Source organism: Apodemus sylvaticus, chromosome 8, assembly GCF_947179515.1.
Source record: "Apodemus sylvaticus chromosome 8, mApoSyl1.1, whole genome shotgun sequence".
Taxonomy (NCBI): Eukaryota; Metazoa; Chordata; class Mammalia; order Rodentia; family Muridae; genus Apodemus; species Apodemus sylvaticus.
This window is the reverse complement of record NC_067479.1, coordinates 102,791,941-102,818,649: the sequence shown is the minus strand read 5'-3', so window position 1 is coordinate 102,818,649 and position 26,709 is coordinate 102,791,941. Positions and strand designations below refer to the sequence as shown.

Genomic DNA, 26,709 nt, shown 5'->3' with positions numbered 1-26,709 from the left:
AGTCTAACTTCTTGAGTTCTTTGTATATATTGGATATTAGCCCTCTATCTGATGTAGGATTGGTAAAGATCTTTTCCCAATCTATTGGTTGCCATTTTGTCCTATTGACAGTGTCCTTTGCCTTACAGAAGCTTTGCCATATTATGAGGCCCCATTTGTCAATTCTTGATCTTAGAGCATAAGCTATTGGTGTTCAGGAAATTTTCCCCTGCGTCCATGTGCTCCATGTTCTTCCCTACATTGTCTTCTAATAGATTTGGTGTATCTGGTTTTATGTGGAGGTCCTTGATCCACTTGGAATTGAACTTTGTACAGGGAGATAAGAATGGGTTAATTTGCATCCTTCTACAGTTTGACTGAGAGTTGACTGAGCACCCTTTGTTGAAAATGCTGTCTTTCTTTGTCAAAGATCAAGTGACCACAGGTATGTGAGTTCATTTCTGGGTCTTCAATATTATTCCATTGATCTACCTGTCTGTCATTGTATCAATACCATGCAGTTTTTACCACTATTGCTTTGTAGTATAGCTTGAGAGGTCAGGGGCGATGATTCTGTCAGAGGTTCTTCTATTGTTGAGAATAGTTTTTCCTATCCTGGGTTTTTTGTTATTCCAGATAAATTTGGAAATTACTCTTTCTAACTCCTTGAAAAATTGAGTTGGAATTTTGATGGGGATTACATTGAATCTGTAGATTGCTTTAGGTAAGATGCCCGTTTTTAATATATTAACCCTGTCAATTCATGAGCATGGGAGATCATTCCATCTTTTGAGACCTTCAATTTCTTTCTTCAGAGACTTAAAGTTCTTGTCACACAGATCTTTCACTTGCTTGAATAGAGTCACACCAAGGTATTTTATATTATTTGTGACTACTATAAAGGGTTTTCCACTTTTGTTGAATATAGGCTGTTGTAGAAGGATGTGATGACTTTTTGGAATTCCTCAAAATCTGTTGTTATGTCTCCATTTTTATTTCTGATTTTGCTAATTTGGATCCTGTCTCTGTCCCTCTGGTTAGTTTCGATAAGGGTTTATCTAGGTTTTTGATTTTTTTTTTCAAAGAACAGGATCCTGGTTTGGTTGATTCTTTGTATAGTTCCTTTTGTTTCTACTTGGTTGATTTCAGCCCTGAGTTTGATTATTTTCTGCCATCTACTCCTCTTGGGTGCATTTGCTTCTTTTAATTCTAGATCCTTCAGATGTGCTGTCAGGCCATTAGTGTATGCTTTTTCTAGTTTTCTTTTTCTTTCTTTTTTTTTAATTGAATATCGTCTTCATTTACAGTGCCAATGGTAAAACCTTTTCCGATATCCCCCCTCCCCAAAGACTCCCAACCCTTCCTCCCACCCCCAACCTCCATGTATATGCCCCTTCACCCGACACACTCCCACCTCCCCACCCCCCCGCCTTGGTTTCCCTTTGTTGTGGCCTCTATTGAGCCTTTACTCCTCCTACTGATGCCCAACAAGGCCTTCCTCTGCCACATTTTTAGCTGTAATTATATGTACCCCTTGGTTGATGGTTCAGTCACTGGGAGTCTTGGGGTGTCTAGTTTCTTTTTGGAGGCACGCAGAGCTCTGAATTTTCCTCTTAGTACTGCTTTCATTGTGTCCCATAAGTTTGGGTATGCTGTGCCTTCATTTTCATTAAATTCTAAAATGTCTTTAATTTCTTTATTTCTTCCTTGAACAAGTTATTGTTGAGTAGAATGCTGCTCAGTTTCCATGCGTGTGTGGACTTTCTGTTGTTTTTGTTTTTATTGAAGACTAGCCTTAGTCCATGGGTATCTGACAGGATGCATGGGATTATTACAATCTTCTTATATCTGTTGAGGTCTTTTTTGTGACCGAGTATATAGTCAGTTTTCGAGAACATACCATATGCTGCTGAGAAGAAGGTATATTCTTTTGTTTTTGTATAAAATGCTCTATAGATATCAGTTAAATCCATTTGTTTCTAACTTCTGTTAGTTTCAATGTGTTTCTGTTTAGTTTGAGTTTTCTTATTTGTCCATTGAGGAGAGTGGGGTGTTAAAGTCTCTCACTATTATTGTGTGAGTTGCACTGTGTGCTTTGAGTTTAGTAAAGTTTCTTTTATGAATATGGGTGCCCTTGTATTTGGAGCATAGATGTTCAGAATTGAGAGTTCATCTTGGTAGATTTTTTCCTTTGATGAGTATAAAGTGTCCTTCCTTTTTTTTTTTTTTTTTGATTACTTTAGGTTGAAATTTGATTTTATTCGATATTAGAATAGCTACACTAGCTTGTTTCTTGGGACCATTTGCTTGGAAAATTGTTTTCCGGCCTTTTATTCTGAGGTAGTGTCTGTCTTTGTGCCTTAGGTGAGTTTTCTGTAGGCAGCAAAATGTTGGGACCTGTATATTTATCCAGTCGGCCAATCTGTGTCTTTTTATTAGAGAATTAAGTCCATTGATATTAAGATATATTAAGGAGAAGTGATTGTTGCTTCTTGTTAATTTTATTATTAGAGATGGATTTATGTTTGTCTGTTTCTCTTCTTTTTGGTTTGTTAAAAGAAGATTAATTTCTTGCTTTTATTAGTGTATAGTTTCCCTCCTTTTGTTGATGTTTTTCATTCATTATCCTTTGCAGGGGTGGATTTCTGGAGAGATGTTGTATAAATTTGTTATTGTCATGGAATGCCTTGGTTTCTCTATCTATGGTAATTGAGTGTTTTGCTGGGTATAGCAGCCTGGGTTGGCATTTTTGATATCTTAGAGTCTGTGTGACATCTGCCAAGGATCTTCTGGCTTTCATAGTCTCTGGTGAGAAGTCTTGTGTAATTCTGATAGGTCTGCTTTTATATGTTATTTGACCCTTTTTCCTTACTGTTTTTAATATGATTTCTTTGTTTAGTGCATTTGTTGTTTGATTATTATGTGACAGGAGCAATTTCTTTTCTTGTCCAATCTATTTGGAGTTATGTAGGCTTCTTGTATGTTCATGGGCATCTCTTTCTTTAAGTTAGGAAAATTTTTTTCTATAATTTTAATGAAGACATTTACTGGTTCTTTAAAGCTGGAAATCTTCATTCTCCTCTATACCTATGATCCTTAGGTTTGGTCTTCTCAATGTATCCTAGATTTCTTGGATGTTTTGGGTTAGGAGCTTTTTGCATTTTGCATTTTCTTTGCTGTTGTGTCAATGTTTTCTGTGCTGTCTTCTGTACCTGAGATCTCCCTTCTATCTTTTGCATTCTGTTGCTGGTGCTTGCATCTATGACTCCTAACCTCTTTTTTAGGTTTTCTATGTCCAGAGTTGTTTCACTTTGTAATTTCTTTATTATTTCCATCTCCATTTTTCGGTCCAGGATGGTTTTGTTCCTTCACCTGTTTTGGTTGTGCTCTCCTGTAATTCTTTAAGGACTTCTACCTGTTTAGCTGTGTTCTCCTGTATTTCTTTAAGGGAGTTATTTATGTCCTTCTTGAAGTCATCTGTCAACATCATGAGCTGTGATTTTTAAATCCAAATCTTGGTTTTCTTCTTTGTTGGGGTATCTAGGACTTGCTGTTGTGGAAGAACTGGGTTCAGATGGTGCAATGTTGCCTTGGTTTCTATTGGTAACATTCTGCATTTGCATTTTGCCATCTGGTTATCTCTTGTTTTAGTTAGTCCTGTTGTCTCTGGCTGGAGCCTGTCCCTCCTGTGGGCCTGCAAGCCTATCTCAGCACCCCTGGGAGACCAGCTCACCCCTGGCATAGAGGGCTCAGCCCAGCTCCTGGGTGTGGATGGAGCCAGGATGGAACCTGCCGCAGTTGTTCTGCCACTCCTGTGTTGCCGGTACTCCTGGCCATACCTGCCTGCAGAGTCCCTGGAATGAAAAATCTGCTTTTGTCTTTTAAATAAGCATATATATACAAGTAGCATTATACAGACTAAGCAGGTTTATTTATATATTTTGGAGTGTGACTGTGTGGGCATGTATGTATGTGTTTAATGCATATGTTTATGTGACAAGGACTTTAAAAACACCATGTATTTAAAAGAGAATAAGAAGTACATAAGAAAGTTTGAAAAAAAACATAGAGGATGAGAAATGTTAAAAGTATAGTCTAAAAACTTATAAGATGCTTATAAGAAACCCCAGAGCTCCCAGGGATTTAATCACCAACCAAAGAATACACATGGAGGGACCCATGCATCCAGCTGCATGTGTAGTTGAGGATGGCCTTGTTGGACATCAGTGAGAGGAAAGGCTCTTGGTCCTGTGAAGGCTCATTGCTCTAGTGTAGGTGAATGCCAGGACAGGGAACGGGGAGTGGGTGGGTTAGTTAGCAGGGAGAGGGGAATAGGATAGCAGGTTTTTATAAGAGAAACAAGGAAAAGGGATAACATTTGAAATGCAAATAAAAATACCTAATTAAAAAATTTTTTTTAAAAAAGCTATGTCTGTCTATCTAGGGGATAATACCTAGTCTAGATTTGTGTTCTGTGCCATTTGACCTGCACCTGACTCAGAACAGCTGTTTGTAGAATCTTTGGGATGCCAAAGCTTGAGGGTACAGACCTACAATACTTGGCCCTAGTTGATGAGGTTGTCCTTGGGTGCTTTCAGGGTGTGATGTCACCACTGACTGAAGTCAAGGACACATGGTTCTCTCACTCCATCTCCCCCGGCTGCAAGAGGTGAAGGCTCATCAGGGCAACTACAGGAATTTGGCTTTAACTTTGGATGTAGACGAGAGCACCACAGAAAGGATTTTAGTGTGTTAGAATCCCCACCTCCATCTAAATAGGTTGAATAATGTATTATTCCCATAAACCTGTTCATCAGGATATTACCATTGACTAGAAAATGAACTTCTATTATTGCAAGTCACATGTCTTGCTCTGAGAATGTGGCTGTGTGCTTGAGTCCTGAATGACCCGCCCACTGAAACATCTTCAGAAGAAATGGACTTCTTGGGCATTTGAACAGTGAAATCAGATGACACAGACAGATTTTTCACTCAGCATTGAAAACTCAGCATATTTTTTTTGTTTTATGTTTTTGTTTTGTTTTGTTTTTTAATTCAAACTGCTTTCTGCTATAGTTTATTTGGGAAAAGAAATAACACTTGGAAAGCCATCAAATGTTCGACATATCAAGGAGGACCCAGAGCATTTTTCCCCATTCTGATTCTCAAACTATGCTTTGTACCATTCATTTGTATGTAGTTATCCAGAGCCATAAGTCCCCATCAAAGGAAGGAAAAGTTAAAGCTTATTATGATCCTGAAGATTTATTTTGAGCTGGGAAAGTAGAAGCAAAGGAAACTCTAGGCTAAGAACAAATGTGTTTATAGGTTTAAATTGCCATTTCTTTCTACATATCAAATTTAGTGTATGGTGCTCATTTAATGACATTTTGCATGGAAAAACAAGAATACATTTTTAACATCAGCATTTTATTGTGACAGAATTAATTTTCACACATACATGCACACACATATGCATAGATAGATGGTAGATAGATAGATAGATAGATAGATAGATAGATAGATAGATAGATAGATAGGTAGGTAGATAGATAGATAGGGAGATATTCACACACATACATATGTTAAAATGTGCTTTACAGGACAGAATGGGTCTCTGGAAGGGATATGGAAATCCCTGCCAAAAATGTCTCACCTCCTTTTATTAGCATAGCAGGCAGAGTAGCCACTGGTAAATCCCATCAGGTAGCCAACCCAGAAGCTACTCAGGTGACCCAAGACTTCTGAGTAACTATGCTATTTAGTACCCTTGCTGTGGAGCTACCCAATCTAGGAAGTAAAAATTTTAGTTGTCTGAGGTTCATGTAGACAGATCGATCCATTCTGGATACACAATATGAATTACAGAAAGTATAAAAGAGAGTGTGTAAGAATTTTCAGTGTTTAACACAAGTGCACCTGGCTTGGCTGGCTTGAGGGGTAAACTAGCTTCCTAGGGCTGCTGTGACAAAATGCTACAAAGTGATGTCTTAATGAAAAGAATTTTATCTTGATGTTCTGAGACATGAAGCCCAAGATGAGAGCACTGCAGGCTTGGTTTCCTCTGAGGCTGTGAAGGGAAACTATGCTTCCTTTCTCCAAAGCCTTGGTCATCTTTGGTGCTCTTTGTTTTTTCTAGATATTGTTTCATGATTCATTCTCTTCTCTCCCTTCCCCACTGCTGTGTGTGTGTGTGTGTGTGTGTGTGTGTATGCATGTTCACATCTCTCCAACTCTCCCCTTTGATGGATTAGGGTACTGTCTCATGACTTTATCTCACTTGTATGATCTACAAAGACACAATGCCAGTGCATTTGGACTGTTGAAATAATATACTCAGACACGGTAACACAACCTTACTCCTAGCCATGATGGAGGATGAGAAAGCAAAGGTCAAGATACCATTATATTGGAGAACTGGGGGAAGCTTGATCTCTGCTTCCTAGATGGTGACTTTCTCTCATGTTCTCACATATCTGAGGTAACAGGCCGGACAGATGGCTCATAGGTTAAGAGCACTAACAGCTCTTCCCAAGTTCCTCAACTCAATTCCCAGCAACCACATGTTGGCTTACAACCATTTGTAACAGGATCCAATACATTCTTGTGGTCTTCTGGTGCGTGTCTGAAGATAGCTGCAGCGTATTCATATAAATAAAAATAAATAAATCTTAAGAAAAAAAAGTTTCTGAACCTACAAAGTTGTTCCTCTAACCTCATTTGCTAGAAAGACCTTGGTCCCTTCAGCAAATTGGAGCCTTCATCATCAACTCCCTTCTGAAGGCCTCAGCTTTTAATATTCTCTGTTAGGAATTGGATCGCAGCATATGAATTTTAATTTAGGAGAAGGACATCAGTATTCCAGTCAGAGTATATCTTATTGAAATAATGTCCTTTTGTAGGTCTTGGGGCCTAGTGCCTCAGTATCTTTTGTGACATAATTTCATAATAGGCTTTGCAATAAGATCAAAGATAATTATGGATGTTGACATTTTATTGTAAAGTAATTAATCTTTTCAAAATATTTTTAAAAGGCACCTTTCTACTGATAATTTCCAATAGCAACAGAATGAATTATGCAAAAGAAAAGTTGGGAGGGGACTTCCAGAAGGAAATAATTGGTTTGGCTGTGGAGCCTTGCAGTACCTGCTGGATATCCAAGCCTTGCTGCACTTGGCTAGCTCTTTTGGTAGGTCTTGAACTATTCTGGACATATGTATGTGTATATTTTAGTGTATTATATAAAATATACATATACATATATATATATGTGTATATATACATATATATATATATATATATTCTGAAAGCCCACCTTCCATTCTTAAGTGTGATCTCACTGAGGGCTTCTGTCATTGGCATGCAGGTTCTCTTTTATCTTTAAATGATTTCTAATGAATTTATTAGACCATTTAATTCCATTCATTTTTAGTCATTAAATTAAAACATTCCAATCTCAGTTTCTAAACATTCTAAACATTCATATCATTCTCTTGATTGACTAAAGTAAATTTGAAGCTCTCTTTAAACTCCTAGTATTTTAATCTGTCCCTAACAGTTGTTGATATTTAGGAACAAAATTCAGAAGACCGTCTTTATCCAAGAGTAATTGGTGCTGAAATAAACCTACTTCAATTTTATCTTGTTACAATGAGTACATGAAGTCATAAAATCAGAGACCAACAGTCAAGGAGAGCATGACCTACACAGATTATGAAGATAATTTGAAGGATTGAAGCAAGCATTAGAATTAGGCAGTGATACCTGCTTCTGTAGGCCCCATTCATAATGTGGCTTCATTAGTAAATATTGTTGTATTATGAAGATTTTGCTTCTGTATGTAGGTCTTAACTGCACTTCCTCATCAAATGAATATTTGGATAAGGAGCCCTGGTGATATTGTTAGCTTGACTTCTAGAATAACAGTCAAAGAAATCAAGCTTTCATTGTTACCTAGCATCCACAAAGGGTCTGATTTCCATGTTAAGAATACAGTTGTCCAGCTGGGGGATACCATGGTCCTCTATTTGACTATAGTGTCCTCTCTCTCTCTCTCTCTCTCTCTCTCTCTGTCTCTCTCTCTTTCTCTCTTTCCCTCCCCCTCTATCCCTCCCCTCCCTCTCTCTCTTTCTATCTCCCTAGCTCTCTCTCTCTAGCTCTGTGTGTGTGTGTGTGTGTGTGTGTAGATGTGCATGTCTATATGTGTGAGTATGTGCATGTGTGTGAATGTGTTTTATGTTTTCTCATTTCTTCAGGATTCCTTATTTGCATTATTTTCTTTTAATGGAGCTATCATACAAACAGAACACATTTATTGTAGACAGGATTACATCCTTAAAACATTTATCTATAACAGCTTGGTATCATCTTTCTGAGCCTGTTTACATGTGTTTAAATGTATACTCAACATCAGTACCATGAAACATTTTGTTTGCATAGTTGTGACACTACAGTGAAAAAAATTCACATTTCTTATACTGAGGAGATATAGAAGAAGCATGTAACTCAATACAGTATGAATATTCCTTGTTTGGAGAAACATTAGAGAATGCTTTCTTCTGAAAGCCATGTGATGAAGAGAAAACAACCCTTTCTGGGGCTGAAAGTTTCAATTGGACTCAGGTTATGAGAGAGTTAGAGTCATAATAGACAGAATTTCTTTTATTCATAACTTTTTTTTGTTGTAGATTTGGTTTATTGCTTATATTATATATTTTTTATTTGATATATTCTTTATTTACATTTCAAATGATTTCCCATTTTCTGGGTCCCCACTCCCCGCAAGTCCCATAAGCCCTCTTCCCTCCCCCTGTTCCTCCATCAACTCCTTCCCACTTCCCTGTTCTGGTATTCCCCTATACTGTTGCACTGAGTCTTTCCAGAACCAGGGGCCACTCCTCTGTTCTTTTTGGACATCATTTAATATGTGGATTATTTCTTGGGTATTCCAAGTTTCTAGGTTATTATCCACTTATCAGTGAGTGCATACCATGACTGATCTTTTGAGACTGGGTTATCTCACTTAGTATGATGTTCTCCAGCTCCATCCATTTGTCTACGAATTTCATGAATTCATTGTTTCTAATGGCTGAATAGTACTCCATTGTCCAGATTGAAGCAAGTGTTAGAATTAGGCAGTGATGAGGACATTTGGAATACATCCCTTTGACATTTTATTTTTAAAATTATTTTTATTCTGTGTATATGAGTGTTTGCCTCTACATAGGTATGTGCACAGCATGAAGTATATTTAGAGGTAATAAAAGGGCATCAGATATCTTGGAACTGGAGTTACCAGACAATTCTTAGATACAGTGAAGGTGCTGGGAACTGAACCCTGGTTCTCTGGAAGTGAAATCAATGTTCTTAATCAGGGAAGCTTCCCTATTCCTTGATATTTTTCCATTATCATTTCTGAAAGAGCTTTATATACTTAGGTTCCATTTGACACTATAAAACATTTTAAAGGAAAAGTATGTTTTGGAAGCTTCTAGAGTATTAGCACTAACCTAATTGTATGTAAAACAAAACTATAAATAATCATATTTGAGTGGGGAAAATCCTAGTTAAATGACATTCCACAATTATATTGATAAATGGAAAAACTGAAGAAAAGAAAAAAGAACTTGAACTTAAATAACCTTGATTCTAAATACCACTTTGTTGACTACAGGAGTCTAATTTACCATGACTTAAACTAATTAATGATATATTTAAAAATATATATGAGATGCTTTGCATTCTTGTTTACAATAGTGAAGCTATAATGAAGCTAGCAAGTATGTTTTCTTTTTTATTAGATTTTTTTCTTTTGTAAAATGTTGTCCCCTATTCTTGTTTCCCCTCTGAAAAAATTTCCTACCCCACACCCTCCCTCCCCTTGTTCACAAACCCACCCACTTCTGCATTCCCTTACACTGAGGCATCGAGCCTTCACAGGACCAAGGGCCTCTCCTCCCACTGATGTCCCACAAGGTCATCCTCTGCTACATATGCACCTGGAGCTATGGGCCACTCCATGTGTAGTCTTTGGTTGGTGGTTTAGTCCCCAGAAGTTCTGGGGGTACTGGTTGGTTCATACTGTTGTTCCTCCTAAAGGGCTGCAAACTCCTTCAGCTCCTTCAGTCTTTTCCATAGCTCCTACATTAGGGACCCTGTGCTCAGTCAAATGATTGGCTGAGAGCACCCACCTCTGTATTTGTAAGGGACTGGAAGAGCCTCTAAAGAGACAGCTATGTCAGGCTCCTGTCAGCAAGCACTTGTTTGCCTAGACAATAGTGTCGGGGCTTTGTAAATGTATATGGAATGAATCAAGAAGTGGGGTAGTCTCTAGATGGCCTTTTCTTCAATCTCTTTTCCACACTTTGTCTCTGTATCTCCACCCATGGATATTTTGTTCCCCCTTCTAAGAAGGTCCAAAGTATCAACGCCTTGGCCTTCCTTCTTCTTGAGCTTCATGTAGTCTGTGAATTGTATTTTGGGTATTCCAAACTTTTGGGCTAATATTCACTTATCACTGAGTACATACCATGTGTGGATAATATTTTCTAGTTCATGCATTTGCCGAAGAATTTCATGAAGTCATTGTTTTTAGTAGCTTAGTAGTACTCTACTCTATAAATGTTCCAGATATTCTGTATCCTTTCCTCTGGTGAGAGACATCAGGGATCTTTCCAGCTTCTGGCTATTATAAATATGGCTGCAATTAATGTAGTAGAGCATGTGTCCATAATACATAATGGATCACCTTCTGGGTATATGGCCAGGAGTGGTATAGCTGTGTACTTAGGAAGCACTATGTGCAATTGTCTGAAGAGCTGCCAATCTGAAATCCGGAGTGGTTGTACCAGATTGCAATCCTACCACCAATGGAGGAGTGTTCCTCTTTCTCCAAATCCTCTCCAGCATCTGGTGTCACCTGAGTTTTTTATCTTAACTATTCTGACTGCTGTAAGGTAGAATCTCCGGGTTGTTTTGATTTCCATCTCCATGATGACTAAGGACATTGAACATTTCTTTAGGTTCTTCTCAGCCATTGGAGTTTCCTCAGTTGAGAATTTTTGTTTAGCACTGTACTCCATTTTTTTTAAAATAAGGTTATTTGGTTCTCTGGAGTCTAACTTCATGATTTCCTTGCATATATTAGATATTAGCCTTTTATCAGATGTAGGGTTGGTAAAGAACTTTTCCCAATCTGTTGGTTGCTATTTTGTTCTGTTGACAGTGTCCTTTGCCTTTGCTTTTTACTTTTATGAGGTCCCATTTGTTAATTCCTGATCTTAGAGCATAAACTATTGGTGTTCTGTTCAGGAAAAATTCCTCTGTGACAATATACTCAAGAAATTCCCCCACTTTCTCTTCTATTAGATTCAGTTTATCTGGTTTTATGTGGAGGTCCTTGATCTGCTTGGACTTAAACTTTGTAGAAGGAGCTAAGAATGGATCCATTTGCTTTCTTCTACATGCTGACTTCTAGGTGAACCAGCACCATTTGGTGAAAATCATGTCTTTTTTCCACTGAATGGTTTTAGCTCCTTAGTCAAAGATCAAGTGACCATAGGAGTGGGGGTTCATTTCTGGATCTTCAGTTCTATTCTATTGATCTACCTGCCTGTCACTGTACCAATACAAGGCAGTTTTTATCAGAATTGCTATGTAGTACAGCTTGAGATCAGGAATGGTGATTCTGCCTGAAGTTCTTTTATTGTTGAGAATAGTTTTCACTATCCTGAGTTTTTTGTTAATTCAGGTGAACATGGATATTGCTCTTTCTAACCCTATGAGTAATTGAGTTGGAATTTTGAGTTGGGAATGCATTGAATCTGTAGGTTGCTTTTGGCAAGATGGCCATTTTTACTATACTAATCCTGTCAATCCATGAGCATGGGAGATCTTTCAATCTTCTGAGATCTTCTTAGATTTCTTTCCTCTGAGACTTGAAGTTCTTTTCATACAGATCTTTCAGGTGCTTGGTTAGAGTCACACCAATGAATTTTATATAATTTGTGTCTATTGTGAAGGGTGTTGTTTCCCTAATTTCTTTCTCAGCCTGTTTATCCTTTGAGTAGAGGAAGGCCCTTGATTTGTTTGAGTTAATTTTATATCCAACCACTTTGCTGAAGTTATCAGCTATAGGCGTTCTCTGGTAGTATTTTGGGGGTCACATAAGTATACTTCTGTATCATATGCAAATAGTGGTATTTTAAGTTCTTCCTTTCCAATTTGTATCCCTTTGACCTTCTTTTTTTTGTCTAATTGCTCTAGCTAGAAATTCAGGTACTGTATTAATAGATAGGGAGAAAGTGGGCAGCCTTGTCTACTCCCTGATTTTTAGTAGAATTGCTTCAAGTTTCTCTCCATTTAGTTGGCTATATATTGCTTTTACTATGTTTAGGTACAGGCCTTGTATTCATGATCTTTCCAAGACTTTTATCATGAAGGAGTGTTGGATTTTGTCAAATAATTCCTCAGCATCTAATGAAATAATCGTATGTTTTTTTCCTTTGAGTTTGTTCATATAGTGGATTATATTGATGGATTTCCATATATTTAACCATCCCTGTATCCTTTGGATTAAGCCTACTTGATCATGTTGGATGATCATTTTGACGTGTCCTTGGATTTGGTTTTCTAGAATTTTATCGAGTATTTTTACATTGATATTCATAAGAAAAACTGGTCTGATGTACTCTTTTTTTTGTTGGGTCTTTGTGTGGTTTAGATATAAGTGTAATTGCGCCTCCAAGAACATAACAGATAATATGCCTTCTGTTTATATTTCATAGTTTGAAGAGTATGAGTATTAGGTCTTCTTTGAAGATCTGATAGAAATCTGTACTGCTTTTTTTTTTGGTTGTGAGACTTAATGACAGCTTTTATTTCCTTAGGACTTTTGGTATTGTTTAGATGGCTTATCTGATGCATATTTAACTTTGGTAACCTGGTTACCATTGTTGTCATTGAAGATTGGCCTTAGTCCATGGTGATATGATAGGATGCATGGGGTTATTTTAATCTTCTTGTATCTGTTAACACCTATTTTGTGTCTGATTATATGGTAAATTCTGGAAAAGGAACCATGAGTTGCTGAGTAGAAAGTAGATTTTTGTGTTTTAGGATGCAATGTTTTATAGATATCTCTTAAATCAATTTCATCCAAAAGTTCTGTTAGTTTCATTTTGTCTCTGTTTAATTTGTTTCCATGTTCTGTCCAATGATGAGAGTGGGGTGTTGAAGTCTCCACTATTGTGTAAGGTGCAACATGTGCTTTAAGCTTTAGTAAGGTATCGTTTATGAATGTGGGTGCACTTGCCTTAGGAGCACAGTTGTTCAAAATTGAGAATTCTTGGTAGATTTTCCCTTTGATGAGTATGAAGTGTCCTTCTTTATATTTTTGATAACATTTGGTTGCTAGTTGATTTTATAAGATATTAGAATGGGTGCTCCAGCTTGTTTCTTGGGAGCATTTGTTGGAAAATTGTTTCCCTGACTTGTACTCTGAGATAGTGTCTGTCTTTGTCAGTGAGGTGTGTTTCTTGTACGCATCAAAATTTTGGGTCCTGTTTACATATCCAGTCTGCTAGTGTATGTCTTTTTATTGGGGAATTGAGTCCATTGATATTATGGGATATTAAGGAATAGTGATTGTTGTTTCCTGTTAATTTTGTTGTTAGAGGAGGAATTATCTTCTTTTGGTTTGTCAAAAGAAGATTACTTTCTTGGTTTTTCTAGGGTGTAGTTTCCTTCCTTGTGTTGGAGTTTTCCATTTATTATCCATTGAAGGACTGGATTTTTAGAAAGATATTGTGCAAATTTCTTTTTTGTCATCGAATATCTTGTTTTCTCCATCTATGTTAATTGATAGTTTTGCTGGGTTCAGTAGTCTGAGCTGGCATATTTTAGTCTCTTAGGGTCTGTATGACATCTGCCCGGGATCTTCTAGCTTTCATAGTCTTTGGTGAGATGTCTGTTGTAATTGAGATAGGTCTGTCTTCACATGTTACTTGACTTTTTCGCTTACTGCTTTTAATAGTCTTTCTTTGTTTAGTGCATTTGATGTTTTATTATGTGACAGGAGAAATTTCTTTTCTGGTTCAGTCTATTTGGTCTTCTGTAGTCATTTCATATATTCACAGGCATCTCTTTCTTTAGGTTAGAGAAGTTTACTTCTATAATTTTGTTGAAGATATTTACTGGCCCTTTAAGAGCGGAATCTTTGCTCTCTTCTATAAATATTATCTTTAGGTTTGGTCTTATTGTGCCCTGGATTTCTTGGATGTTTTGGGTTAGGAGCATTTTATATTTCACATTTTCTTTCCCAGTTGTGTCATTGTTTTCTATGGTATCTTCTGGACCTAAGATTCTCTCTTCTATCTCTTGTATTCTGTTGGTGATACTTGCATCTATGACTCCTGATCTCTCCTAGGTTTTCTATTGCTAGAGTTGTCTTTCTTTGGGATTTCTTTGTGTTTTCTATTTCCATTTTTAGGTCCTGGGTGTTTTTTTTTCAATTCCTTCATCTGTTTGGTTGTGTCTTCCTACAATTCTTTAAGGGATTTTTGTGTTTCCTCTTTAAGGGCTTCCACCTGTTTACCTGTGTTTTCCTGTATTTCTTTAAGGGAGTTATTCATGTCCCTCTTAAATTCTTTTATCATCATCATGAGATGTGATTTTAAGTCTGAATCTTTTTCACTGTGGTAGGGTATTCAGGATTTGCTATGGTTGGCGAACTAGGTTTTGATGATGCCAAGTAGCCTTGGTTTCTGTTGGTAAGATTCTTGTGCTGGCCTCTTGTCATCTGGTTTTATCTGGATGCTACTTGATCATGCTTTCTCAACTGGAGCTTTTTCCTCCTTTGGGCCTGTAAGACTATGTCAACACTCCTGATAATACTAGCTCTCTCATGGGCAGGGTTTGTGTAAGAGGGCTATAAAACAGCCTTACCTTCTGGGTGTAGATGGAGACAGGTGCAAATTTGTTTTCTAAGATAAATTTTACAGTGGAACCATAGTTTTTGAAATGTAAATAGAGTTTTTTAAATAATTGACAATGCATTAAATCCTTGGGAAAGTCTGTTTGACATAATTCCTATAATACATTGGTAATACCACTACTCTCTGTTGGTTAAGATATGGTGTGAGCTTTAAAAGTCATGTAGTTGTGTGATTTATTAATGTAGCCAATACCAACCAGAAATCCCAATTGCCTGGCTCCTAGGCCCTTTCTTGCTGCCCATTAGTATTGTCTAACTATCAATCAAAGGCACCAAATAGAATCATCATCTGGCTAAGTCTGGGTCTATCAATTCATTTTAAGCCTTTGGTTATTTAATTTTATTCGTGATTTAAACACAGATTTTTTTCCCTTCCTAGGCTACTTATTGAAAATTTAAGTAGTAGATAATGCACATATATTGGATATCATTCATATTAGTGGAAAAAACCTGATTTTTGCCATGTTTTGTTTTAATGGATTTCATCATTTTTTATTGGAAGTACCATGAAAGAGCCAGTTATCTTGTGAAATTCATACTTGTGGAAATGCTGTTACCTTGCTACAATCTAGAAAGATGGAATGCTGTGGAATGTTTTGCTTCTCTGATCAGTTGGAACATGTAACGAATCAACAAATGTGGGGTAGAAAAGATGACAAATTTTTAGAAGGCAAAATGCTCCCAAAAAAGGTCTCTATGACATCTCTTTTCTTTGAGCACTTTCAATTTAAAATGTTCAACCCAATCTGTAAAAACCATATAATATTCCCCCTCCATTTACTGGGCAAACAAAATAACCGAAAATTTCTTTTAGGTTTACTTTACATTTTCCAATATTCTAACGTGAACCAGGAATTAAAATGTAAATGAAGCATAAGAAGGATATTGTGAAGCACTGGTTTGAAATATACTTTCACAGGACAAAGAACTTCAAAGTATGCAATCAAATTTAAAGAGAATCTATGGCAGACAGTCTCAGAAAAAGAAAAAGAAAAGAAATAAAACAGCTTCTTTCCATGCAGATTTTGAGACAGGTGTGATGGTTTTGATAAATGCATTTGGCAATTCTTGGAGAGAAACATCAGAAAGCAGGGGCTCCTTTCAGCTGCTCCTGGAATCATTTAAGGACATTGTGAGAGGATATTAGAAAATCCTGGTGTGAGAAAATTTGTATTCTTCAGCCAACCCACGTCCTGCATTCTGGCTATGCATTACTATCAGCTCCAAGCACAGCCAGGCCCAAAACACCAAACAAACTTAACTTCAAGTCAGTGCACATGAGGGGCATGCTGGGACCAGTGTGTTTAAAATTTCTATCTGTTGGTAGATCATGCTGCAGTAACCTTTGAGACCCAGCGACAATTATTCTCATCATTTTCTTTTTTTTTTTTTCTTTTTGGTTTTTTTGAGACAGGGTTTCTCTATGTAGCCCTGGCTGTCCTGGAACCTACTTTGTAGACCAGGCTGGCCTCAAACTCAGAAATCCACCTGCTTCTGTCTCCCAAGTGCTGGGATTAAAGGCGTGTGCCACCACTGTCTGGCTCTCATCATTTTCTATGTCCAACTATGTTCTGTGAACAAGACTTGGGGAATACAGAGTCACAGTGAAGAGGTCAGGTTCGTGGGAAACAAACCCAACCTTTCATCCAGGGAATATCAACTGAGGAGTGGGTGGGGTCAGTGATAGGTGCTACTGATGGAGAGAGCCAAAGCTCAGAGCATGGAAAAAAATTAGTGTGATGATCAGCCGTTCTGGACCTAAGTGCTCTTTAAGATAAGAGCCAATCCAATCACACACAACTTAAATCAGACGATTTGTGTAAAACAGAAATGCATATTCATTTCTTCACATAGGCAGCTGAGAAGGTCTGTTCTAGAAGCTGGGGAAAGAATACTGAGCAAATGAAAAAATGAAAATTCAATATCATGAACCTGTGAGGCTTATAGCCATAGTGCAACACCTCTGATATAGTTATGTTCAATTTAGGGCAACAGAGAACAGATCATTTACAGACAGAAAAACATTCTACATAGACTGGAGAGGAAGAGAGGAGGAAACAGGAAGAGAGAGATGAGGAAAGAGAGACAGAGAGACAGCGAACAATAAACATCAAATAGAGTAAACTCTCAGACATTCTAGGAAAAAATAGATGTCATATCAAGCACTTATTTTCATATTCAAGGTTTCAGACATTATTTTTAGTCTAACATGGGAGCCATTTATCATTTATTAGTGATTTATATATAGTAATGACCATAGGAGTGAATATAAACATAACGTATATGTATCTGTATGGCATAATTTATACTATAAATTTATATTTCTTGCTGTATGGAGGAGGGTTTATGGGAACATAATTTTAAAAGGAATTCAAAAGAGTCTGGGTTTTATTTTATGTGCTGAAAATTCTTTATTATCTCAATATATTTCCTAGTTTAATATGTTCCCCTAGAAGTAATAATTTTACAACCATAACTAATATGATATGATACAACATGGAATGATTGTCTACCAATGAGATTAATGTAACATTGAAATTAAGATAATGAGTGTATCTACAACTTAAAAACTTTTTAATGTTGCTCTGTAATCTTTCACTTTTTCCTACTCCAGACAGTAGATATCTATTCCATGTATCTGGCAACAACTTCCAGTTTCTACACTTTTATATGACTGGATATATGTCAGACATCTTATTCTGAGTAATTATTCTGACACCCATCTAATTTGTTTATTACTTCCCTATTAATGTCTCTTTAGTGCTGAGGAAAGTTACACTGTGGGGGTATTGTTTTCCATTGACTTGTTCAATTTGTATTAAGAGTTACAAATAAAGGTATTTCATAGACTTGCATAAAAAGCAAAATAACCTTTTCATTAAAGCTTGTTAAATACCTAGAAATCATAAAGTAGGTATATTATCTCTGTGAAGAATTTTTTATTCGATATATTGCTCCTATACTGCTACACTGAGTCTTTCCAGAACCAGGGGCCACTCCTCTGTTCCTCTTGGGCATCAATTAATATATGGATTATGTCTTGGGTATTCTGCGTTTATAGGCTAATATCCACTTATCAGTGAGTGCATACCATGATTGATCTTTTGAGACTTGGTTGCCTCACTTAGTATGATGTTCTCCAGCTCCATCCACTTGTCTAAGAATCTCATGAATTCATTGTTTCTGATGGCTGAATAGTACTCCATTGTGTAAATATACCACGTTTTTTGTATCCATTCCTCCATTGAGGGACACCTGGCTATTACAAACAGGGCTGCTATGAACATAGTGGAGCATGTGTCCTTACTGCATGCTGGGGAATCCTCTGGGTATATGCCCAGGAGTGGTATGGCAGGGTCCTCTGGAATTGTCATGCCCAGATTTCTGAGGAACTGCCATACTGATTTCCAAAGTGGTTGTACCATCTTGCAATCCCACCAGCAGTGGAGGAGTCTTCCTCCTTCTCCTCTGTGAAGATTTTTTAAGTGTTATGTCATGTCTATTAAAATATACCTATTTGAGAGTGCTCATTGATTTATATCCTTGCTATAGCATAGTAGGCATTGACTTTTAGCTATTTCATTAGGAATCCCAACTTCCTCATCATGGTTTAATTGAAATCGCCTTCCATCTTGTGTACGCTTAATCACTCCAAATTCTCTTGAAAATGTATTCTTAGAATAGAATGTAGATACTTAATCCTTGCAAATTATCCTGAGAAGTTAGCCTCAGAGTAATATTTTTCAAAATAGCCATCTCAAAAATTGGTTGCTTATTAAGTCATGAAAATTGCTTATTTTTTATGTTTAGTTCTCACACTGAGTATTTGTTTTCTGAGACTGTGCTTTTCCTACTCATTTTCATAATGGCATGTGTGATAGTTAGGATTTCCATTTCTTGGAAGAGGCACCATGACTAGGGCTCTTATAAATGAAACCATGTAATTGGGGCTGGCTTATAGGGCCAGAGGTTTAATCCATTACCACCATAGGAGAAAGCATGGCCATATGCAAACAAGTATGGTGTTGGATAAACAGCTGTGAGTTTACATCTACATCCTCAGGCAGCCAGAAGGACTGGGCAGAGCATGAACACATATAAGACCTCAAAGCCTGCCCCCAATGACAAACTTCCTCCAACAAGGCCATGCCTCCTAAGAATGGCACTCCTTTTTTTAATTTTTTTTTATGAAGATGAAGATAGATTTTGCCTAACGAACAGAGACTCTGAGGTGGTGCATTTACATTGTTTAAAGTTTCTGAGTTTGTGGTAATTAGTAAGATATTGAGATCATAAATATTTAAGAGCCTTTTTCTCAAATTAAGATTATCTATAATATATGTATCTCAAACAATAGAACACCTAAAAAGCAACAAAACAAAAATTATTCTCTTAAAGTACTGAAACTTTATGAATTTTCTTTGACTTCTTTCTTTATATTTAAATTACAATTTATTTATTTATTAATTTTTTATTTTCTATATTCTTTGTTTATATTCCAAATGTTTTCCCCTTTCCAGGTTCTACCCTCCCCATAAATCCCATAAACCCTCTTCCCTCTGCCCATTCCCCAATCACCCCCTCCCATTTCTCTATCCTGGTACTCAGCTACAATGCTGGATCAACCAGGACCAGGGACCTATCCTTCCTTCTTCTTGGTAATCATTTGATATGTTAACTGTGTTTTGAGTATTCAGAGCTTCTGTGCTAATTAATATCCACTTATCAGTCACTGCATTCCATGTGTATTCTTTTGTGATTGGGTTACCTCACTTAGTATGATATTTTCCAATTCCAACCATTTGCCTAAAAACTTCATTAATTCATTCATCTTAATTGCTGAGTAGCATTCCATTGTATAAATATACCACATTTTACTATTCAGCCTTCAGAAACAATGAATTCATGAAATTCTTAAACAAATGGATGGAGCTGCAGAACACCATACTAGGTGAGGCAACCCAGTCTCAAAAGATCAATCATGGTATACACTCACTGATAAGTGGATATTAGCCTAGAAATGTGGAATACCCAAGACATAATCCACATATTAAATGATGTCCAAGAGGAACAGAGGAGTGGGCCCTGGTTCTGGAAAGACTCAGTGTAGGAGTATAGGGAAGTACCAGAACAGGGAATTGGGAAGGGGTGGATGGGGGCATAGAGGGAGGGAAGTAGGCTTATGGGACTTTTGGGGAGTGGGGAGCCAGAAAAGGGGAAATCATTTGAATTGTAAATAAAAAATATATTGAATAAATAAAAAATATATACCACATTTTCTGTATCCATTCTTCCATTGAGGGACATCTGGATTCTTTCCAGCTTCTGGCTATTATAAATAAGGTTGCTATGTACATAGTGGAGCATGTGTCCTTATCACATGCCAGGGAATCCTCTGGGTATATGCCCAGGAGAGATATAGCAGGGTCCTCCAGAAGTGTCATGCCCAGTTTTCTGAGGACCCGCCAGATTGATTTCCAGAGTGGTTGTACCATCTTGCAATCCCACTAGCAGTGGAGGAGTGTTCCTCTTTCTCTACATCCTCGCCAACACTGCTGTCTCCTGAGTTTTTAATCTTAGCCATTCTGACTGGTGTAAGGTGAAATCTCAGGGTTGTTTTGATTTGCATTTCCCTAATGATTAATGATGTTGAACATTTCTTAAGGTGCTTCCCAGCCATTCAAAATTCTTTTTTTTTAATTTTTTTAAAATTTTTTTATTCAATATAATTTATTTACATTTCAAATGATTTCCCCTTTTCTAGCCCCCTCCACTCCCCGAAAGTCCCGTAAGCCCCCTTCTCTTCCCCTGTCCTCCCTCCCACCCCCTCCCAGTTTCCCGTTCTGGTTTTGCCAAATACTGTTTCACTGAGTCTTTCCAGAACCAGGGACCGCTCCTCCTTTCTTCTTGTATCTCATTTGATGTGTGGATTATGTTTTGGGTAGTCCAGTTTTCTAGGTTAATAACCACTTATTAGTGAGTGCATACCATGATTCACCTTTTGAGTCTGGGTTACCTCACTTAGTATGATGTTCTCTAGTTCCATCCATTTGCCTAAGAATTTCATGAATTCGTTGTTTCTAATGGCTGAATAGTACTCCGTTGTGTAGATAGCACAATAACTCGGGCAATTCGACAACATAAGGAGGTCAAAGGGATACAAATTGGAAAGGAGGAAGTCAAACTATCATTATTTGCAGACGACATGATAGTCTACCTAAGTGACCCAAAAAACTCCACTAGAGAGCCATTCAAAATTCTTAAGGTGAAAATTCTTTGTTTTGCTCTGTACTCCATTTTTAATAGGGTTACTTGGCTCTCTGGAGTCTTCCTTCTTGAGTTCTTTGTATATATTGGATATTAGCCCTTTGTCAGATATAGGGTTGGTAAAGATCTTTTCCCAATATGTTGGCTGCTGTTTTGTCCTTTGCCTTACAGAAACTTTGTAATTTTATGAGGTTCCATTTGTCAATTCTTGATCTTAGAGCATAAGCTATTGGTGCTCTGTTCAGGAACTTTTCCCCTGTGCCCATGTCCTCAAGGGTCTTCCGTTTCTTTTCTATTAGTTTCAGTGTGTCTGGTTTTATGCAGAGGTCCTTGATCCACTTGGAGTTGAGCTTAGTACAAGGAGATAAGAATGGATCGATTTGCATTCTTCTGCATGCTGACCTCCAGTTGAACCAGTACCATTTGTTGAAAAGGCTATCTTTTTCCCACTGGATGGTTTTAGCTTCTTTGTAGAAGATCAAGTGACCATAGGTATGTGGGTTCATTTCTGGGTCTTCAATTCTATTGCACTGATCTACCTGCCTGTCACTGTACCAGTGTTGTTTTTAACACTATTGCTCTGTAGTATTGCTTGAGGTCCGGGATACTGATTCCCCCAGAAGGTCTTTTACTCTAGAGTGCCATTCTATATTACCCAGTCATTAAAACACATGAATCTATGGGGGCAAACCTATTCAGCACCTGTGAAGAATAAACAGTATAGCATGACTCAGTCTTTAATTTTCATTTGCAAACATTTTAAATTTTGTATCTTTTACATTTTCAAATCTACAATAATATGATCTTTTCAAATGTTTTCTTCTAATTTCATAGTTTAACACTGTGTATTTATATCTATTCTTTTGAATTTTTTATATTTGTATCTTTTTGAAGTTTCTTCTGTGTAAAATGTGAAATTGTAGTCAATAGTCACTTTCTGAAACTTTTCTTTGCTATTCTAGCAATACCATTTTAATTTTTTCATTGCAAAAATATTTTCATACTTTGTTAATGATAAGAAACATATGTCTAGACTATATTACATGTTCCATTTTTCCTTTCTCTAGAATTAGGCATTTCTTTGACTGCTATAGCTCTTCTTATGATAAAATCTCTGTTCTCCTGGCTTCAGAAATAATGTTATATCCAGTCTTTATCATTTATGTTTCCATCAAATATTTAAAATCAGCTTTTCTGTTTCTGTAATAACACCAAAATGTCTCCAAGGTATTTAGTGTTTTAGACACTGTCTCATTGTATAGCCTAGGCAAGCCTCCAAATCAAGTTCTTTTTTCTCAACTTCAAGAGTGCTGGGAATACAGATGTGTGTTACCAAACCTAGCAGTTTCTGCAGCGTTGCACTCTGCTACCTTTGGAACATACCTGGTCTAAGTATGTGTCTTCTTATCATAACACACATGTTTGTGTTTCTATCCTTTTAACCCTCTCAGTCAGCCTTCAAACTTTTCAACAAGGCCTACATATGTTTTTTTCCAAACTTACCTGTAAATATTATGTTTTTGTGCTGTTATGATATCTCCCTTTAAAATTCAGTTAATTTGTTCCTGTTAAGTATGAATACAGGCATTTTTTCATACTTTGTGTGCTATAAACATTCTCACCTCAGCTAAAACCTCTCCTACCTCCTTTGTAAATTCCAACAGCTATCCTGCATGAAAATATAAATTTACATCCATTGCCCCAAATAGAATGAATGTGTTCATTTCAATGCCCAGTAGAAGTGATTCAAACAATCATTATTGCTGTCTTGAGGTCAAAGAATTCAGGTTTTCACAATTATACACATTTTTCCATTACATGTCCAGTAAAGCTGATCTTTGTCAAGGTAAGGAATTCCTTTCCACTAAGTCTAGTATTAGTCTAGTAATCCCCTACTTCTCTGAATCATCTAGTCATTAGGTTTTTCCTTAACCTGACAAAACAGTCAATAACAGAGATACTTAGTTTCTACACTTGCATTTCCTGTGACAACTTCACTTATGTCTATTGTACTAAGGTTTGGATATGTTACTATATGTGCTTCTCTGGCTTTTTATTAAGAAAATACCTTCTGTATGATAATGAGAGATGTTTTGAGTTTTGTCCAGGTTTTGTATTGAGATGATGCTGGCCTAATAGAGCAATTGAGAGGAATCTTATTCTTATAAAGTTCAATGATGAGAGGACTCTAATAAAAGAGGAGAAAGTGTAAAGTAATGAATTAGTCTTTGATAAAAGTAAAGTATTTATTCAAAATGAATAATTCCCTAACTATAATATATATGAGAATTGCCTAGAAATTCATTGCAATCAGTCGTGTTTATTAGGAGATCCAAGTTGGACACTAAAACCATTCTGCACACAGCAGGCGATCCATGAGCTGAGCATGGCTCTTCCACTCACAAAGTGTTTGCTAGACCCAAAGCAGCACAGAGAACTTTTAAAACCCAAAAGTTCTGTGCTTGCTGAGGTGTGCCGCTCAGTAACTCACCAGAAGTAAGTGAGGATGGCATGTCCTCTAAAACCTTTCTAGGTGATTGAAAGGCACACAGAAGTTGAAGAAGCCCAAAATAAATGAATGAGAAGGAGAGGAACAGAGGATGAAAAGATGTGGAAAAAGGATGAAATCAATAAGAACAAATATGCTAATTTCAGCTGTTACTTTGGAATTTTGGGCTAGCTTCTGTACATGAGCATCTCTTAGGACTTGTGAAATATCTGACAGTCAGGGAAGTGTTGAGGTAGTCAGCTATTTGAGGATTGTTGAGGTAGATGGTTGAACCTGTGTATATGAACTACTGAATAGATGATATTGTAGGGATTTGATGGCCATCTACGAAAATTGGTTTTCAGCCTTCAACTCTGACAAAGTATCTTCCCCATAGCATAATATTCTAGGCATGCTATGAGATGCTTAAGGTGTTGTGAAGGTTGCCAGTTTCCTGTATTTGCATGTGGGTATGCTGCCAAATGGATGAATGGGACCATACATGGAAACAGTTCAAGAGAGTATTTGCAAGGGGCCCAATGACTGTAACCATGTCCTATGGTGTGCATGAAGTTTAAAGAGAGAAATGAAAACTAAAAGAATGGCTGGGAATTTGCAAAGAGAAAGTTCTAGTATTTTCAGAACCAACACACTTGACAAGGTCGAAGAACTCTTTTAGCAAGCATGTTTTTAAAAATAAGTTGAGTGTAAATTATGACTGAAAATGTTTCTCAGTTGCTGTGTTTTGTAGTGACAAAAGACAAGGTAGCACACACTGATGTAGAGGTTGATGTCCCCTGGGCCACGCACACAGAGATTGGCTATAGATCAGGAAAACATGATTTTTATGTAAATACTTGAAAATTAGAGTGGTAGAAAGAGCTGGGCAGTGGTGGCACATGCCTTTAATACCAGCACTTGGGAGACAGAGACAGGCAGATTTCTGAGTTCAAAGCCAGCCTGGTCTACAGAGTGAATTCAGGATGGCCAGCACTATACAGAGAAACCGTGTCTCAAAAAACCAAACCAAAAAAAAAAAAAAAAGTTAAAGTAGTAGAAAGATAAATGACAGAACTCAAAAACAGAATGAGATAACACAGCAATATGAGCATTACAAAATATAAACTCAGAGTTTTTCTTGGCACCAGAATCTGAAGAGGGACACTTACCTTCTAGCTGAATAAATAGGGCCCCACTGTAGTTACTAAAACGTCTGCTCCTACAATTTTCAGAAGTGATAGAATTCACTTATAATATTTACCAAGTTGTTACATATATAAGTGCGAGAGAGTACTTATAAGTCTGAACAGATATTAAAAGGAAAAAAACTAAAAGTAATAGTTGTGGCACAGGTCTCTACAAAGAAGCTGAATCATTGTATCTTCTTCATGGTTTCCTGCTATTCATGATAGGCACAATAACCAAAAATATTGGCTTTGAAAGACTCCTACCGGTTCAGAAATACATAAGTAGAGATTGATGCCTCAGTGTCACACTAGCATTCATTCTAATCCTGTTTTTCAAATTCACAGAGAGTGAAGACGTCTATCAAAGGCAGGTGCTGTCGATTTCATGTATCATCTTTGGAATTGTCATTGTGGGCATGTTCTGTGCAGCATTCTACTTCAAAAGCAAGTAAGACCATTTCTCTGGTGATTAAAGGTTCCTTCTTAAAGAAAGAGTTTTTTTCTTTTTCCTTTTTTTTTAAAATTTCAGCTCCAAGCAGAGTGATTATTTGCACATGGGTCAAACAACAGTCTGCAGATAATTAGAGCCTTCTATGGACTACAATGAATATATACAGACATGGGGGTGGTCCTCAGATACGCATTGTGGGGAAGTCTCAGATACACACAGTGATTGTTTGTACAACTTGATCACCTGTCTATATTAAAGGCTCAATGGCTGTCACTAAAGGACTAACTTCTCAATTGGAACTGGGGTGTAGGAAAGGTATCCTCTACCATTAACTTACGTGTTATCTACTGTTGTCAACAGAAAAATACTTTCTAGGAAAAAAATAACACAAAACTCTCAGCTTACTTTCAAATAGTTTTTGCCTTGTATTCATAGAATTTAAGCCACATTAAGGAAAAAATACAAACACACACACACACACACACACATACATACACACATGCACACGCACATGCACATCCATACACAAGTGCATTGGTTTAGTTTGAATATGCTGTGAATTTCATTTGCTAAGAAACTATCTGCAGGTGAAGGGACTTACAATGATTTATAAAGTAGATTTTAAAGTTTATTCTGTATTTGGAAATGTATTCATAATGCTACATTTAAATAAAATAACATGGTTGGAATTATTTATTTACTTTATATACCAATTGCAGCTTGCCCTCCCTTCTCTCTTTTCAATCCTCTCTTCCTTTTCCCCATCTCCCCTACCTCCACTTCTCTTCAGGAAAGGGAAGGCCCCTAGTCCATGGATATCAACCATCCATGGCATATCAAGTTGTAATAAGACTAACCACATCTTCTATTGAGATAAGGCAAGGCAGCCTTGTTAGGCGAAAGTAACCCAATGACAGGCAACAGAATCAGAGATAGTCCCTGCTCCCCCTTTACGAGTCTCACATGAAGACCCAGCTTCACAACTGTCACATATGAGCTGCTCAAGTCTTTTCTTCCTGTCTTGCTATCCTTGGCATTGCATGACCTCATCACGGGGTATCTTGGCAACTGTTACTGCTCTAGTTGGTGGCATAATCCTGGGGAAGTAGAGCCTAAAAATGAGATGGACTAAAGTCTCCTGCAACAGTCAACTTTATTCAGGGATAGGTCAATTTATATTTTGAAGGTGTTCTGGGGCTTAAGCAAGGTAGAATGAGCAGGCATCACATGAGTTTAGGCTATATTCAGACATGAGGACAACCAGTGCTTGAAAGCATCCTCTGGGTAGTAATAGCAGATGATGGGTAATATGAAGCAAACCCACCTGTATTTAGTACACCTGGAA

The 26,709-nt window shown here is 37.2% G+C and overlaps 1 protein-coding gene across 7 annotated transcripts in view; it reads left to right on the top strand.

Moving 5' to 3' along the window:
* Positions 1-26,709, top strand: part of Nrg3 (neuregulin 3) — a 1,124,474-nt gene that overhangs the window by 1,057,369 nt on the left and 40,396 nt on the right. For all 7 annotated transcript variants that reach the window (XM_052190679.1, XM_052190683.1, XM_052190681.1 and 4 more), the window contains exon 5: positions 25,259-25,361. In XM_052190679.1, coding sequence (XP_052046639.1) covers positions 25,259-25,361 — 103 coding nt within the window. The remainder of the gene's footprint in view (positions 1-25,258; positions 25,362-26,709) is intronic.